At 40.4% G+C, this 18,662-nt stretch overlaps 1 protein-coding gene and 1 pseudogene across 1 annotated transcript; one reads left to right on the plus strand and one right to left on the minus strand.

Annotated features, from left to right (window-relative positions):
- Positions 1–404: 404 nt before the first annotated feature.
- Positions 405–5,908, minus strand: LOC113050102 (PRELI domain containing protein 3B). The gene is made up of 6 exons (XM_026212786.1): positions 5,765–5,908; positions 3,583–3,751; positions 2,385–2,474; positions 1,997–2,067; positions 1,801–1,903; positions 405–1,678 (listed from the first exon to the last, which is right to left on the minus strand). The coding sequence occupies exons 1-6, from the start codon at positions 5,794–5,796 to the stop codon at positions 1,559–1,561; spliced, it is 585 nt and encodes a 194-aa protein (XP_026068571.1). The 5' UTR covers positions 5,797–5,908; the 3' UTR covers positions 405–1,558.
- Positions 5,909–12,071: 6,163 nt separating this feature from the next.
- Positions 12,072–18,662, plus strand: part of LOC113050103 (protein TMEPAI-like) — a 12,879-nt pseudogene continuing 6,288 nt past the window's right edge.

Below are 18,662 nucleotides of genomic sequence, written 5' to 3' on the forward strand. Positions count from 1 at the left end.
TTTCTATTTTAAGTAAATGCTTTTTATTAATCAAAGAATCTTGAAAAAAGCATCAGAGTGCAGTGTACATGGATAAGACATATGCGGTTATAAAATACTTATATGGAAATTATTTCGATCAAACATAATTCAGAAGGATTGGTCTTGGCAGAAAGAAGCATGTTTCTGTGATCAAATTGTTTTTAATTATTCAACTAATTCTACCACACACAAATCTCTCTCAACTCCGCCTGTTGTTCTGTCTCTAAAATCTGTTCCATTTTCAAAGTCTATCAAAACAGTTATGAAATATGACTAAATTAGTTTGACCAGAATTGATTCATAATACATTTATATGTTAGTTTTCAAGGGTCAAGATTCTTATAATAAATAAAAGAAAACACATAGATTAAAAATACAGAATGCTTGTGTTAGAGGCTCTGTTTATTGAAGTTCACAACTAATATTTATTTTACTTTCTTAACAAGACATCTCGTTATTTATCTCAAAATTGGCAAAGCGTCTTTAAAGCAAGTAAATACGACTGTATTTAGGAACCATTATAAACGAAGCAGCATGTATGAGTTCGTATGATTCTTCATTTCAACATCTGTAAACAGTTTTGTCTGTGTTCGGAGAACAAATGAAGAACAGAGATCAGTACCGGCCAACTCTAAAACACTTCAGACATTCCTAAATTATGTCAACCTTTGCACCAAGCTGCTTTGTTTGATATAATACTAAATATACCAGTAACAAACATACTTTCAGTATAAATAAGTTGTTTAAATGCAGTCGTTGTATTTATTCCAGCTCAAGTAAACCAAACACACAGATCTTCTGAGAAGGAGAAACAGGTTTCTGTGCTGAAGCATCTCCACCATCACGTTCACCAAACACAGACGAGCGTTCCAGGTGCTGATGATGAAGATGCTGAAGCGGTGATTTGTGGACGCATGAAATAACATAAAACTACAAAATATAAATAAATAAATAGAATGTATTTCATCCTCCTCAAACACACATTTCCCCTCACGTCTGGATCCCTGTGGTTCACTACTGAATATATAAACATTATAAGAAACATTCCTGATGATGCTGGTCATGTGACATCTCTTCAGTGCTCAGCGTTTCATCTGCGATGGTCCTCCAAATCTACTCTGGATATGTTTGTTCCCTTCCTTGCCGCTTGTATTAAGTGTTACTAGTATAATAATAATAATAAAGATAAGTTATAATATTCCTAACAGTTTTCAAGTGTGTTAAACAGCTGTGTCCTCAGAGTCCCGTGTAACAGAGCTGATTGGTTTGGCATACGCTCCTCTTCCATCATTTCATCAGAGAGCATGGGTCTGTCCCATTACACTGATTCATTAAAACTGCGTTTGAGGGTTTGTTGTGAATGAGCGCTCCTCTTCCGCTTCTTCGTGTTGTGTGTCACCAGCGATCGAGACCATCTCTCCGCCGCAGGACGTCCCGTCAGCTTCTAATGTAGACGCTCAGGACGCCGGGAATGAAGTTCCACCATTGGAGAAGGATGTGTAGAGAAGAGCGGCGACAGAGAGGAAGACAGGAGCGGTCAGTTCTCTGTGACGGCGGCGGCAGCCATCGGTGTCCTCAGGGTTCCTCTGGCTGTGATGGCCAGCTCCTCGATCTCTGTGTTCAGACGTCTGATCACCCACTCCATCGCCTCACGACCCTGCACACACACATTCACCCTCAGACTGAGCGGAGCTTCTTTTAGACACACTTCTTACACAATCAACATCCATCTGAAGCAGAACGGTCAGTGATAGGTGAAGTGTGTTGGGGTTAGCTGACCTTTCCTGCGTTGTTGGAGATGGTGGAGGCCATGAGTCCCTCCAGATAGCTGCTGAGACTGACGCCCTTCACAGAGATGATGGCTTCCTGCGTGAGCATGGTCCTGCGGGAACATCAGCAGAAACACAACATTACACCAGCAGCTCATGGAGAAACTCAAACTCAAACTCAGATCAGAAAGTGTGAGGAATCTTACTTCTCCGGGTCGTCTGGGTGCGGTCGGTAAACTAGCCGCTCGTCCACTGACACGATGTTAGTGAAGCTGATCTACGGTGAGAAAAGCAGAGCATGATGGGTATGACACTTTCAGAGTATGCTGTTTACAACCATTACATAAACCAACACCCTCCCAGCAATCCCAGAATGCAACTCTATTACGCAGAGACACTTCTCGTCTCATTCCAGATGATATTCTATCACACAAACTCAAAGTTCTTGATTTATGAGGATTATAATGCTATGTGATGGCCAGAGGATGAAGAACAGGGATGTGTGAGAGAAGACTCAGATGATGAATGTCATGCGCTGATGTGTTCCAGCATGTGTACAGACACGTGTTCCTCATAATAAATGATATCACTTACATTAGTGGACTGCAGCTCAAAGCTTTTCTCTTTGGGATCGACTACGGAGTGCTCCTGGATGTACGTACATGACCGAGTGTTTCCCATGATCTGTGGAAAAACACAACAACAGCTTGATGAATAAAACATTTATTAAAAATCATTGTTGAACAGCACAAACAGAGAGAGGAATCTGAAGGCATTTTCTGAACTAACCTCTAATTAACCCAGTAACATTAACTTGAGCTCCACTAGCACTGACTCTATTTACAGAACATTACTCTAAGCCTGAAGAGCAGCATGTGAACATGATTCAGATCTCATTCATTTCACAAAGAAACGCCACTATGGTGATCGTTTCCAACAACAAGAAAACTCTAAATGAATTAAACAGAACGGAACAGCGAGTTCATTTACAGGCCGGACGGACGGGTTTGATTCTTTAAATACTTCCAGAGACTAATGACAGCAAACATTAATCAAATATGCTGAAGGAAAAGAAACAGTTATCTCAAAGTCTTGAGTGCAGTTCAGCTGTCAAACAATCAGAAACATCCTTCATTTGTTTTCTTTAATATCTAGTGAGATGTGTTTGCTCTCTCAGAGTTATTAGTATTTAAAGAGTGTAACATTGTAACAAGTGTTTTCTGTGAAACTGCTTGTATCGTGTGAAGTGCGAAAGAAATAAACTTGAAGGCCTGGAATTGAGAATCTCATGAACTGGATTCCCACCGTTCCTCATTATTGCAGAGTTAGTGAAGTACTAATAACAGACTGACTGGAGCTCTAGGACTCATAATGGAAAGTTATGGTCCCGTGATAACCTCAGACGGTCTGAATGAATGCGACGGCTCAAGGACGACCGGATGACTCGCGTCACACTTGATTCAGAAACCAGACACCAGGACGACATGTGCGGACGAATAACCAGACCCAGTGAAGAACTGAAGCTACAGCCGCTGTGAATCACGGCAGGAAGAGATGAAGTCTTCCCATAGCTGGGACAGGAACATCTCAAACCAGCAGGACTGAACTCGGAGTTCATTCAGCTTTAGCTCAATGTTTTCCACCAAATGTGAGGAGAACAGAGAGCTACTGAGAGCTCCTTACGCTTTAGAGGTTAATGTCAGCTGCTTGCTTTAATTCCATGAAACATGTAATTTGATCAAACAAGCAATCAGATTAGTCTGTTATCTAGAAGAAAAGCAGGAGTCAGTACCGATCGCACGATGGACGGCAGACCCCATTCAGTGCTGAGAAGACGTTTGCTGTGAAGCCGTCCCTGCTGGTCCACGTTACGGTCCAACACGTCCACGCCAAACACGCTGGGGTTCATGGGGTTCGGGTACTTCTGCATGGCAGCTTTGGTCACGGTTTCCCACGGATGGCTGAGTGAGACACAAACAGAAACGTTAGCATTGCGGGAGCCAAAGACATTGTGGACATTCAGGGTCTTTAATTAGAGCTGAAGCGCAATATGACGGTGTTACATAATGCGCCCGTAATGAACCGTAACATGATCACTGAGGAACCGGTTAAAGCCATCACGAGCCACGTTACTTCTGCGATGTGACCACGAGACATCACGAGCCGTTCATTCACTGACAGATCAGAAACAGGAAGAGCTTTGATGAACATCTGATTCAACCACTGCTTTAATCACAACCACAAAAACACTTCTTCAGACGATCATCAGAAAAAACTTCTGATGATAGTCTACTTTCAACATTAAGAACACATAACTGTGTTCTACATCCATATGAAACTGGCATCAGTGTCAAAAGGACACCTTGATTTAACCCTTAAGTTGTGTTAATGTTATCAGATTAGACTAAAATTCACTGACTTGGCTCACACGTTAGAACGACTTCACAAAAATATTTTTCGCCCTTTTTGGGAATTTTTTCCGCCACCTTGTTACCCTTGAGGAGCTCTTGTTAAAAAATTACCAGCTTACAAAAATTGCTTGTGAATTTCATATTATCCAGTATTAATACCAGATATTGGGGTTGATTATAGGCCTTATTGATCGGAGCTCAAACTTTATTTTCTGAGTGAATACTGCCAAAATTATCCACACAAAAAAGAAAAAAAAAAGTTTCCTCTCAGAAGATCATCAGACCATATTGAACATAAATGGTTCATACAGAATTCTTTAAAGCTTTGTATTTGGTACAAATTACAGTCAACTATAAATATATTGATTTTCTCAGGGGTTTTTCATTGATTTCATGCATACAGACTTCTGCATGCACACAAGAAGGTTTTCTGTGCCCTTGAGAAACACATGCACACAGGAATATTTTCTCACTTACACATTATATTTTCTAGTTTAATATACTATAACCCAATTCATTTGTGCACCACTGCCATCTTACTATGAAGAAAATGAGAGAATGGATGCACATGAATTAACAGAGAAATGTGGTTTTCCTCAGTGTAGTGACTTTAATATTAAGGCCTGGTGTGTAATTTACAGCCTTCGAGGCAGCAGAGAAACCATGACATGAGATGGACTGACTCTGTGTGCATTTAATGTGCAATGATTTTTCCATACACTGTTTTCTTTTTTCCATACTCTTCCACACTTGGAAATAAAATCATTACCATACTTTTCCAGACTGCGCAGGAGCTCTGACCATAGACAGTAAAAGACATAAACAGCTGAACTCTTGCATTCCGACATAAGAACGGTTGCCTGGGAGACCGGGTCACATGACGTGTGACGTGTAACGGGAGGTCCATGTAGGGGAAAGGTCGCGCGCACTCGCAGTCAAGGAGAGTTATGCAATGGCACGTGGGGTCAGAGTTCACGCATTCCTTCACTACAGTAGTGTCCAACTGACCCAGAGCAACTACACTGACACCTCTGTAGAGTAATTAGGACTGAAACTGATGAAATCCAACCTTTATTCCACACAAACTGTAAAGAGGATCCAAATCTGTGAAGCTAAACTCGCTAACAGTTATCTGTCATTCTTTACGAGTCTATGGGTGCAGGTTAGATTGTGTAACTAACCCGATAATTACTCATTATAACTGTTTATCTCATTCATTTCAGCAAACACGGAGTATTTTAACTGCAGTATATAGTTATAACTATTAATATTTAGTGATTACTCTTCAGTTTTTTCGATGAAAGTCATTCACTGCACATTCTGACTGACTGCTTTAGCATGCAAGTAGTAACTAAATCAACATTTGCATTACTAACACTTTTGGTACCATGATGTTACCTCATTAGAACCGGATAAATACCGTTAAGATTGAAAAAACAACATCTTTTAACTAAGCTGACAGGAAGCCGTTGGACGCATTGGCGCGCCTTTCCCTCAGAAACGCTAAACGCGCTCACGTGACCACTCCAACGCAATAAACCGACAAAGAAGACCTTCACTCACTTGAAAACGTGTTCTGACGTCCAGATCTTCATGGTTCTCGTTGTATTATAGATGTTTAATGCGCGAGCGCTGTTCGGTGACACTCCGCCGCTTCCGCTGTTTGTTCGAGAACGCCGACGCAAAGGCCACGCCCACCGTGACAGACGTACCAGCGAAGGAGGCGGCTCGACCAATCAGAGCCGCGGAATCTGAATGGAAAATCTCCCTGCCGGAGAATGTTCGCACTAATGGAACAGCCATTAAAGTTCAGTACGAGAGTATTACATGATAGAGAGCGTTGCGTCAGGTGTTTCTAGAGCACATAATGTACAGGTAATAAAAGCGTAAAGGTTACACCGCCTCATTTCTCTCGCAGAGCTCGAGGTCATTCATTCATTCATCACGTGACATGAGAAGGTCACTTTTAGTTTTTAGTTTCAACAATGTCGTACCCCACACATAGTCTACAAGTTCACATGAAACGTAAATTTAGTCTTTGTTTCCAGACCTTTGACTGCTAGTGATGGTGAACAGACATACAGCAGATGAAGAGCACAAACCAAACATCTGCAATCCTCATTCACTCCTGTCATGTTTTACATACTGTCACTATGTACATTCATTTCATTATATAGCTTATGTCGGGTTTGATATGTCTTCAGCCGGTCCTTTTAGAAAGTGGAAACTCATTAACAACTCTTTAACATCTTTTAGGTTCAATAGGATCAAACGGAAATATTCCGAGAACCAGGTTCTGTTTTAATGGGATATTGATTCATGATTAATTTCATTGGTGTGAGAATCAGGTGATGATGGATTATAATGCTGTTCTAGTCCATGTCTATTTATTGTATCTGTGTTTTTACTAGTGAAAAAATATCTTCCACGTGTTTGCTGCAAAAACGAAAAAGTATATGAAACATATGAATGAACATATAATATATATCAATATTATATCTGTTGAAAATGCAGTAATTTAATCAGTTTGAATGAATAATAGTATCTAATATTATAATATAATGTAATTATTTTATGTAATATTAATAAAACTACTGGAAACATAATATTACTAAGATAAATATTGTATGGATGTCTCAAAACAATAAATTTAATATCACATTTTTATTGTTTTATTATTAATTAATATTTTAAAATAATAGTAATAAAATTAAGCAATGATGTATAAATATGGGTTGAAGTAATAACATATTTAAGGGTGAGGAAAAACATATTAAGTAAAATGTTAAACATCAACTCCTGTTTTTCTGAACTAGATATTTACTTTTATTAATATTACATTTCAGCTTCAGTCTTTTCTGGACACAGTAATTGATATCCCCAGCAGGTGGCGCTGCTTGCGTTCTGTTATATTCAGAGGTTCGTCTGTTGGATGATATGTTTCTCTTTGTGTGCGTGTGTGTGTGTGTGTGAGAGAGAGAGAGAGAGAGAGAGAGAGAGAGAGAGAGAGAGATGGAGAAATTGATAGTATACCATTAGCCTATTGTTTTGTGTACTTACTGTTCTTATGCAGTCTGTAATATTAACGTGGGGTTTTCTGGTGTATATTTTCTGTTTTAGCTGAGTGGACAAGCATGTGGAGCAGAGATCACTTTTGTTAATTTATAGAAATGTTTGTGCAAATGTGTTTTTGCCAAATATGTTTTTGGTTTTATCAAACCTTTATATTATATGTTGGATTTAACTCTTGGTCTTAATTCTCATGTACTTATTTATTAATCTTATGGTGAGACAAGAGTTCTTTTATAAAAAATAAAAAAACACCTGTCATGTTTCATTTAGTAAGAGTGAGAAATAAGTGTATAACAGTGAATGGAGTGTGTTAAAAGCAGATCAGGCAGAATCTCTGGCCTCACTTGTGGACTGTCGAGCCGAGCTGGTGCTGCTTCTAGATTTTAGACTGGGTTTAGTGATAACCTTTGTTTTATTTACTTAACCATATTTATTTGCACATTTTGCACATATCCTTTAAATAAACACCTTTTTTGATGCCAACATCATTCCTCTGTTTTACAAGGTGATGTGATTCTCTGTGACCGCTCAGGTGTGTGTGTGTGTGTGTGTGTGTGTGTGTGAGAGAGAGAGACGTGTGAGTGACGTGTGTGTGTGGGTTTGAGCATCAGGATGAAAGCTGACTGACGTTAATGAAGTAAAGGACGAGTATCGACCTCACAGCATTCAGAGGCGTTCAGACGGTCACAGAGCAGATGAAAGGACAGAGCGACGTCACACACACACACACTCACACACACACAGACACAGAGACAACCTCGAGGGTCAAGAACAGCTGATCTTTGTGGTTGTTCTTACTTTTTAAAATGTTATCGCCACAAACGTGAGCGAGTCTCCATCAACACAGGCTTGTTTCCATGACAACATCTGATGCTTCTGGTTTAATTGTCATGTGGGGGTTAAATCCTGCATTCATAGGGGTTATTAATTACATTGATGATTTATAAATAAAAACACAACACGATCTATCCTGAAATATAGTTTATAAAGTCATATTCCAGAGAAACCTCCTGTGCTATATTTCACTCACAAATTGCTTGTAAATTTCACTAAAAATGACAAAAACTGTGACACTTACCGGAATTTTTAAGTAGTAAAACCAAAATAGTATTTTCTTGTTAAACATACTTCAATTATATTTATTTACAACTTTGAAAAAATATTTTTCCTTGACTTTATGACACTTTACCTATTCTGTCACATATATTCCTCTTCATTTTCAGTTTCTTGCATATGTTTTATGTTCTCTACTGTCTGTACTGAAAATGTTGAAGTGGAGCTATATTGATTTCCCCAACAATAGGCCAAATTATAAATGCATGAGGCATAATTTTCATCATGCTTGAAATCATACTTAGTGCTGTCCTCACCATGCATGATTTTATGCAGTTTATATTATATGAATAAATGTCTAAACTTATATAATCATTATTATTACTACTTCATAATAATAATATATCTTTCTGCTTCCTTGCAAAAGGATTTTTTCATACAAACATTTTTACAAACCGAACCATTTCTTGTGAAATCTCAAAAGAACTGAAGGTTTCTGAATTTTTCTCCTCTCCTCCAGACACGTTCACCTCTGTAAAAATCTCTGACAGCAGAATCAGAGAAATAATGAAACGAATCTCTCTTTCCTGAAGTCTAGACGCTGTATTTCCTGCAGCGTGATGCATTTGTTCAGTCAAGTCACATCATGCGCGCTTCATCGTTATTGCTCTCAGAACACTTCATTTGGGTCAGATGACTGAGAGACCAGACAGACAGAGTGTGTGTGTGTGTGTGTGTGTCTCATTATCAGTCCTGCATGATTCCAAATGGACTGATGTCTCTCTGTATCTGCCCTCATCTCTGTTTTCTCTTATGATCTTTTCTCATTTCTTGTCTCTGATGTTTCCTCCATCGCTCTCTTCACACGTCTTCCTCTCAGTTTGAGTCTCTCTCTCTCTCACACACACACACACACACACACACACACACACTCACAGATCCAGGTGGTTTGTGTCTCTGATGCAGCTTTAAATACAGATGAAGACAGAAGCAAAACGAGAGATTCCCTCTGAATGATCCAGACATAAAATGAAGTGGCAGACTCTCAGGGGTGTGTCTAGACGACTGATTACAGCAAACGAGAGGCAGACAGACACAATAACACAGAGAGAGAAAGAGACAGAGATGTCTCAATACTCCACATATGTGTCAAATGAGCAAAATCATGTTTCTAATATGTTTTTACTTCATTTGACAATAGATTTCACTCATGGAAATGTCATATATGTAACATCCGAACATGAGGTTTCATAAACTTTCAATCCTGAACTGTGTGTTCATCTCAGTAACGCTGAGCTCTTCCGCTCTATTTCTGGATCTAATGGATTAAGACAAAGAGGAAACTGTTGCTCAGTGGATTTTGCTTTCTAACATCATGTGAGCGTCCAGCCGTATGAATCATCGTCTCTAAAGGTCTCAGACAGATTGTGACCTCAGAGAGCCAGAGTCTGATCAGGACACAGAAGAGCTGAAGAGATCTCAGGCCTTCAGATGATCAGAAAACAGAACAACCAGCTTAAATAGTGTTGTGTAATCAATGAGTGACTGTAATGAGCTGAAAGAGCGAGCGCTGGTGTGAAAGAGCCAGACATGAGCTCATCACAGCACACACACTCACACACACACACTCCCGCGGCCCATAATGCCAGGATGATACCTCAGAGTCAAGGTTACATGTGTTTTAATCACTGTTGCCTGATGCATTTGTCTTTCCACTACTGCAGCAGTCCAGTCAATACCTGTAGTGTGTGACTGTCCACAAAAAGTGTGTGTGTGTGCGTGTGTGTGTGTTAGAGAGAGTCTGCATACATGCATCTGTGTGTGTGTGTGTGTGTGTGTGTTAAAGAGAGTCTGCATACATGCATCTGTGTGTGTGTGTGTGTGTGTGTGTGTGTGTGTGTGTATGTGTGTTAAAGAGAGTCTGCATACATGCATCTGTGTGTGTGTGTGTGTGTGTGTGTATGTGTGTTAAAGAGAGTCTGCATACATGCATCTGTGTGTGTGTGTGTGTGTATGTGTGTTATAGAGAGTCTGCATACATGCATCTGTGTGTGTGTGTGTATGTGTGTGTTAAAGAGAGTCTGCATACATGCATCTGTGTGTGTGTGTGTGTGTGTGTGTGTTAAAGAGAGTCTGCATACATGCATCTGTGTGTGTGTGTGTGTGTATGTGTGTTAAAGAGAGTCTGCATACATGCATCTGTGTGTGTGTGTGTATGTGTGTGTTAAAGAGAGTCTGCATACATGCATCTGTGTGTGTGTGTGTGTGTGTGGGTTAGAGAGTTTGCATACATGCATCTGTGTGTGTGTGTGTGTGTTAGAGTCTGCATACATGCATCTGTGTGGGTGTGTGGGTGTGTGTGTGTGTGTGTTAGAGAGAGTCTGCATACATGCATCTGTGTGTGTGTGTGTTTGTGTGCGTGTGTGTGTGTGTTAGAGAGAGTCTGCATACATGCATCTGTGTGTGTGTGTGTGTGTGTTTTTATATATAGATTAAATGCAATTTGCAAGATATAGACTGTTATACAATGAGAAATGAGAAAAAAGTCTCTGTTTCTCATAAGGTCATGGCTTTGATTCCCAGTGAATTCATGAACTGGTCAGTTGTATAACTCGAATGCAATGTAAGTCACCTTCAATAAAAGTGTCTGGAAAATGCATAACTGTAAACATTATTTCATGACATGCTGCAGACTACGTTTAGGGTCACTGAGAGCCTGACAGAGACATGCTTAACTAACTATTCTGATCTATTCTAATGTGTTAAGAAGCTTGTATAGGTGTGGCCACCCGCTTCTGCAAACACACTCGAACTGTTTGCATTACACAATAATGACTTTTAGCATTAGTCTAGAGATTTGGTTTTAGTTTAAAGTTTTTAAGTAAAGTTTTATTAAATATGTTTAAGTTTCTGTGCACAAATTTTACCATAACTTATTAGTGCGAAATGAAAATGTGCTGAAAATGTCCTCATGCTCAAGCAGTGTTTAACAGCTAAAAAACAAATATGTGTCTGGATTTTGATGTGAGAGACAACGGGAGCTGCACTTTTTCAATAGAGGAAGTGTTATTACAGATTATTGAATAAGTATTGGATTCGTTTCAGCTTTTGTCTTCTTCAGATGTTCACTGATGGACTGGAGTGCTGTGGATTATTGGGATGTTTTTATCAGACTCTCATTCTGACGGCACCCATTCACTGCAGAGCATCCATTGATGAGACACTGATGCAGTGCTACATTTCTACAAACCTGATAAAGAAACAAACTCATCAAATTTTAAATTTAAGAATTTAGCAGACGCTTGACTTACAGTGCATTCATGCTATCAATTTTTACCTATCACGTGTTCCATGGCAATCGACTACAGGAACGCTGCATGTTATCTATTACATCATCTACATGTTAGAGTATGAGCACATTGTCGTTTTTGGCTGAACTATGCCAAGAAATTGCGTTTTTGGCCAGAGGAGGCCGCTTATTCTCCCAAATGGAGCTCAGAGATGGAGTCCGGAGCACACTGCGACACTCACACTGAACATATGAATCATGTTCATATTTCACAATGCGTGATCACGTTTTTAATTCATATTTCAAGTATTTCAAGCACTGGTAATAAACGTCTTTGAAACTTCCTAACAGTGCGTTTCTCCCGTTTGACTCTGATTGGCTCATGCACTCCGTGAAAGGCCAAGTCTGGCAGTGACGTGCTGCTGTCTGCCTCTAAGCCCCGCCCCCGCGCTAGCCCCGCCCCCTCGGGTCCCCAGCCAACTTGGACTTGAATGAGGTGCGCGCAGAGCAGACGGCTGGACTATTAACACAAACCGTCTGGGAACAACCCCGGGAATAACACCGGGAATACTGGAGGACAGAGGCCAGACATCGGGAAGGGGGTGGGGGGACGGAGGCTAAAGGAAAGCCGCTCCACAGCTGCCTGGAAGAAAGAAGAGGAAAAGCCTGCGTCAATGTTCGTCCGTTTTCCGCGTCGATCCGTGAGATTCCCCCAATGTTCAGCTTCATGGGTCTGATGAACGGAACCACCGACACCCACACCAATGTCTCCTGTACGTGTAACTGCAAGAGATCCTGCACTTCATTCCAGAGTATGGCGATCAGTGAGTATCCCGGAGCGTTTCTTCACTAAACGATGAGAATCGCGGCGCTGGTCACACTTCAGTTCGATTCGAATCGGCGTTCGCTATCTTTGTTTGTTTTAACCGCCATTTATTTAAACACGCGATTTATATTTATGTTGTTACTTGGCTGTTTAGACTCATTATTTGTCGGGTAACCTCTCAGATAAACTCCTCAGAAAGTTTCAACGCGGACTAGTTTAGGTCGCGTAAGGATCCGGTTCGTAGGTGAAGCGGTCAGTGACAGACAGACTCGTGCGAGTCCGCGATCATCATGAGTTATGATGTGATTGTGGAGATGTTTCTGTTTAAAACTGAGTAAGAGTGATATCTGTACACCTTTTAGCCTCGTTTGAACGCAACAGATATTTGGAAGAATCTAGTCCCCATAGTCCTGCTGTGAAAGATTATTAGTCAATTTAATTCATTCTTCAAAACATTTTCTTTTGCTTTTAACAGAAGAAAGACGTTTTGGAACAATATGAGTAAATGATGGCAAGATGTTAATTCTTTGTTCTCATTAGTGTTGGAAGACACTGCAGTTTCCTCTCTCGTGATAATATTATGATGTAATAACCTGCACATTTTTCATATGCTGCAGGTCTGAAGTGTTCTCAGACGGATGTGTGTGTGACGTTCTGTCTGCTCTGAAATCCTCAGCTGGGAGTTGCCCGGCTAATTCTTCACTTGTAGTGACTAACTCATTGTTCAGACAGCTGGCCGTGTTGTTGTCCAGCAGACTCGCTCATTCGTGGAGTTCTCTTTGAGAATGCGCCGTGATTAACCCTCTTGCAAAATCTGTATCCAGTTTCCAAGTAATCTTTTCTAAAGGAAAAGCTGAACAAATAACAAGGTGATATCAGTAAGAACTCGGTGTCTTAGGAAAAGGTCTGTTGAGTTCCTGAGCAGAACTTGCTGTCCAGTTATAAATAATGTTCCTTGAAGACGTGTCTAGTATCTCTGTTCTCTGTTTTCAGACGTTGTCTTGTCCTTGTTTGTCTAGACAGACTCTCAGTCACGCCTGACCTGATGAAGATGAGAGCAAGTCTGCTGCTGAGGTCTAGTTCATCAAATCAGTCAGCGCTTGTTCTGATTTGAGTTGTTTCTCGAGTGGAACTTGTTTTGAGTATTTTTAGTTTGCTGCTGTCTGTGAGACTGTCTCTGGGATTTCTAAGTAGACTATAATATCCAGTTTTTGTCTCATCTGTGTTTGTTCTCTGTGGATCCCGCCTTCTCTCCGCCACGATTGGTCGATTGTGTAGAATGCCTGCACGCTATTGGTCAAACTAGCTTAGGTCATTACCTCTGTGCTCTCGCTCGCTTCATTCATGATCGCTGAAGGCAGGAGAGATTGAGTGATAGACGTGTGTCAGCGTCTGTCAAATATAAGCATCTCTCAATCTCTCCTGGCGTCTGTGAACATGAAGAGTTCAATAAAGATGCACAGATGACGTCTCAGAAGATCAAAATACAAAGGAAAACATTCTGCATGACTGATTTTAAGACCATTAAGATGTTTTGCCTTTAATTGCATGTTATTTTTAGAGACATTTAATCTTTGTTTTCCTTCATTTTCCATGATTCTGTCTTTAATGGTTTAATTTAAATGGTGCAATACATATATATAATTGTTTTTTTTAAATATATATACAGTAATAGAGCATCCCAGGAATGATGCAGCGTGTCATTTTAAGAAAGTTTTTGTTCTGGTTTTGCGTCTCTATCTTTAAATTGTGTGTGTGTGTGAGATCTTGACCCGTATGTGTCAGGATGAGCAGGAGGGGTTAGTGAGAAACACAAATGAGACGCCCCCCGCTGAGTGTTTACGGGAACCCGAGTCTCTTCCTCTCCAGTGCTGATGAGTCTGTGTCTCGATGCATCAGTGACACACACACACACACACACACACACACACACACCAGCAGATCAGATCAGATCCTCACTTACAGGAAACACTGCTCCTCGTCCCTTCAGGGGAAGACGGGATGAGTTTTCTTCCAAACAGGAGAAGAAAAGTGTCACTCATTTAATCTGGTTGTCAGAGATTTTCTTTATTTCAAAGAGGAACTTGATGCAGACAGATCAGCTGAAGATGCATCAGAAAACATGTTTCTGCTCCTCACTCAGTTTCACTGGAAAACCGCTGCACTTCCTCAGTGCTTTTAGGAAATACGTTTTTTCTTTTTCTCCAAAGTTAATCAGATTTTTGAGGGCCTTAACATGATCGTAAACTCACAAAACTTTGCACACGCAACAAACCTGGTGAAATGTACATCTGATTTGGGTTTCAGAGTTGGGTGTGACAAAGTGTCTCGATAGCGCCACCTGAAACATTTCAACGAAGCGCCCCTCCCACTACATTTCACGTACGTGTATGAACTTCAGTACATGCATGTAACGTCCCAACACCTACAAAAAAGACTCTTGGAGCAAAGTCCTGAACGAAACAGGAAGTCAGCCGTTTTGAATTTCCTGTGCGAGTTTTGTGGAGTTTTTGCCATTTTCAATGCACTCCTCCTACAATTTTAATCTGATCATCTTCGAATGTGCTGAGTGTAATCATAAGACCTTTGTGATGTTAAATTGAGAAGATCTTGAGTTTTCGTTAAAGGGCGTGTCCCTGACGGCCTGACAAATTTCGATGTTTTGCCACGAAACAGGAAGTGGCTGTAACTCAGGCAAACAATGTCCAGTCTGCCCCAAACTTCACGTTTGATAAGAGTCCTGGCCTGAACAACTAACATCTCTAAAGCACAATATTCAATTCAATTCAATATTTAGACAAATAAAAGTCTAAATAAATAACTTTAGGAACGTTTTGCAGCAGTTTCATTAAAAATATCGTAATTTGTGTTTTGAAGACGAGGAAATGTCTTATGTATTTAAATGACATGGAGATCATCAGTCAGTCTTCATTTCTGTTATTTTGATGGAAGCCTCACAGTTTGTCTTTTGTTGATGAACGTTCCTCAAGCTTGTGAAATGGGTTTGTGATCTGGAGTAATCGCTCATGAACTTGTCTGCGCTGCTCGTCTGTTGATTCAGGGTTTGTGGTGTCTTTAAGTAATGGTCTGTCCTTGACCTGGTGATGCACGGCTGTGTCTCTGAGACCCGAGGCAGATCTCATGTGTGTGTGGATCCGGCTCTGAGGAAACACACCGCTGTGTTCTGCTCTTCACAGCACAGGAAGAGGAAACAGCTGCGCTCCAGAACGTGTGTTTCTGAAGAGCTCCTTCTGTCATGAACTCCCAGATCCTGGAGTCTGCTCCTCACAAACACTGTCATGTGTCTTCAGAGGAGCAGAACTACACTGACGCTCAAACGCTTGGAAGAATTCAGATGTTTTGGAATGTTTGAAGTCTCTTCAAGGCTGTGTGTGTGTGTGTGTGTGTGTGTGTGTGTGTGTGTGTGTGTGTGTGTACAGTAAGTACAATAGACTCGTCACATTGGTTCATTCTCTGATTGTCTTGTCAGAGTTATCTGTTATAAAGCTCAGACACTCGTATCAGCAAGCGCCGGCTATTTTGGTCTCCATGACCAGTTCCAGTCTGAGTGTGTGAGTTAATAATGAAGCGCTCTGGCAGTGTTTCAGGTGAAGCTGTGTTTCTGGACTGGTTTGCCAGCGTGTATTTACTCTCTGAGTCGAGCTGACGGCTGAACCAAAGCCTGAAGAAATCCAGCCCCAGGTGAACTTCAGTCTCGTAAAGCAGCAGGACGTCTGAGACGCTTTTCCTGGAAACACGGAGCTGGTTTAGTTAACCCAGAGATCATGTGCTGGTTTCTGGTTCGGTGTTTGTGTGGCGTTCGCTCGGTGTGTTTGTGTTCAGTGAGACTCACACAGACGCTTCAGTGTCTGGAGCTGGAAATAGCAGACACACACACACACACACACACACACACTTGATTTCATTAGTCATTTGTTATGTCACGTCTGCGTCCGCACTCCCAGCATGCTCTCTGTCTCGCTGCTCTTCAGAGGAATGTTCTTGACTAAAACCACCGTGAGCAGCTCCAGTTATGAACGTGTGTGTGTGTGTGTGAGTGTGTGTGTGTGTTTTGGAGGTCACTTCAGTCTCAGTCTCATCTGACTCTTAATTACTGTCTTGGATTAATTCAGATGTATGTAAATGAGCATTTAGCATATGAGACGCTGCAGCTGTAGAGCGTCTGTGCTGCAGGGGTCAGAGGTCAGAGGAAGGACCAGCCTGTGTGTGTCTTCCCATGATCCTCGTGTGTCAGTGATGCGCCGAAGCCCATGTTCTGGAATATTTTTCTATATGTCTGTGTTTATAATATAATGTGACACAGTTTTAGTGTTACGCATCCTAATGTAATTGTCTTTTTGTCTGTGGTTCTCGTACTCGTCTCAGTAGTGTGCTCAGAGTGAAGCGTGACCTTTGCTCTATTTCAGCCTGTGAAACCAGTCTGGGAAGTGTTTGCTCTGTGTGTGTGTGTGTGTGTGTGTGTGTGTGTGTGTGTGTGTGTGTGCATCGGCTTGTTTTGACTGAGAACACAGACGGGTCGGTCGTGGTCACATGACATTAATGGTGTCTGTCAGAGACAGGTATGAGCGCTCCTCACGTGATCTGTGTTTGAGCTCTGTGTGCAGGTTATTATCTACTAAAACCATAAAAACCTTTTGTTTCTTGAAAATAAATAAAGTGATAAACAACTAATAAATAATAAAACTTCATTAAAATTATGCAAACATATAAGAAAAAATAAGAAAAGTGCTACAATTGAAACTAAACTGTGAAAATAAGATCTGATTGATCATATTACCGTCTGTGATAATGAAACTAAAGTAAGAGTGTTTGATCTCTGCTGCATTAGTGAGGAACTACATTAACCAACATGAAGAAAATATGAAAACAGTTATTAATCTTAGTTATTAATTCAACATTCACTTATATATTGTTAAAATCAAATATGTTTTACAAAAAAAAAATTTACTTTTTCTATTTCAAAATGATTTCACTCAATTAAACTTGGCCTTTCTCAAAACAGTCTTCTAATAATCTAAGTCTTAACTGTCACTCTCTATTAATATAACACATCCTCGCTGAATAAAAGTTTTAATTTCTTTAAAAAATAGAAAGAATACAAATTCACTGACTCCAAAGTGTATGTTGTTACAAAAGATCTCTATTTTAAATAAATGCTGTTCTTTTTAACTTTTAATTCACCAAAGAATCCTGAAAAAAAATTACAGTTTCCAAAACAATATGAAACAGCAAAACTGTAATAAATCATCATATTATTCTGATTTCTGAAGATCATGTGACACTGAAGACTGGAGGAATGATGCTGAAAATACAGAAATAACATCAAAGAAATAAATGATATATTAAAAAATATTGAAATAGAAAACGGTTATTTTAGATTGCAATAATTAATTTATTCTGTATTTTTGATCAAATAAATGCATCCTTGATGAGCAGAAAACTTCTTTAAAAAGTAATACAGTCTTACTGATCCCAAACATTTCTGAACGGCAGTGTACATCTATATAGTGATATTTATATATATATATATTACAGAGCATGAAGAGGTGTTTGAGTGTTTCAGGAGGTTCAGGCTCAGGTTTAGTGTCTGATGAATGCTTGACTGTGAAACTGAAGCTGAAGGAGTGGATCGTTCCGGCGTGATGAAGCACAGGCTGGAGTTTCTCCAGAGTCCGGAATGTTATTCTGCCCTGGAGGCAGGAAGCTGCACCTGGCATCGGTCCGAACACAAACACGTCTGGAGCGACTGGAAGAGCACAAACACAGAAACACCTTGTCATTGGTGTTTTAAATCTGGTTTGTATATCCTGATTGATGCCTAACCTTCCCTTTAATATTTCCGCTGGTGAGAATGACGTTCTCAAGCGTTCAGACAGGTCTGAATCCTCCTAAACGACACTTCACTTGGTATTTTTCAGTCTCTCTCTCTCTCATTAAAACATAGTTTGCATTGTTTACCGCATTTTCTGCCCTCGGCGTGTTTAAACGGCTTTACACAAACACACACAACATGTTCAGACGGATTCTTCAAGGGCCACCTGCGCCGCCAGACCAAACACACACGTCTGCAAACACACACATCTACAAACACACACATCTGCAAACACACACGTCTGCAAACACACACATCTGCAAACACACACGTCTGCAAACACACACACACACATCTACAAACACACAAGTCTGCAAACACACACATC

The sequence above is a fragment of the Carassius auratus genome, chromosome 31 (assembly GCF_003368295.1).
Source record: "Carassius auratus strain Wakin chromosome 31, ASM336829v1, whole genome shotgun sequence".
In the NCBI taxonomy this organism is placed as follows: domain Eukaryota; kingdom Metazoa; phylum Chordata; class Actinopteri; order Cypriniformes; family Cyprinidae; genus Carassius; species Carassius auratus.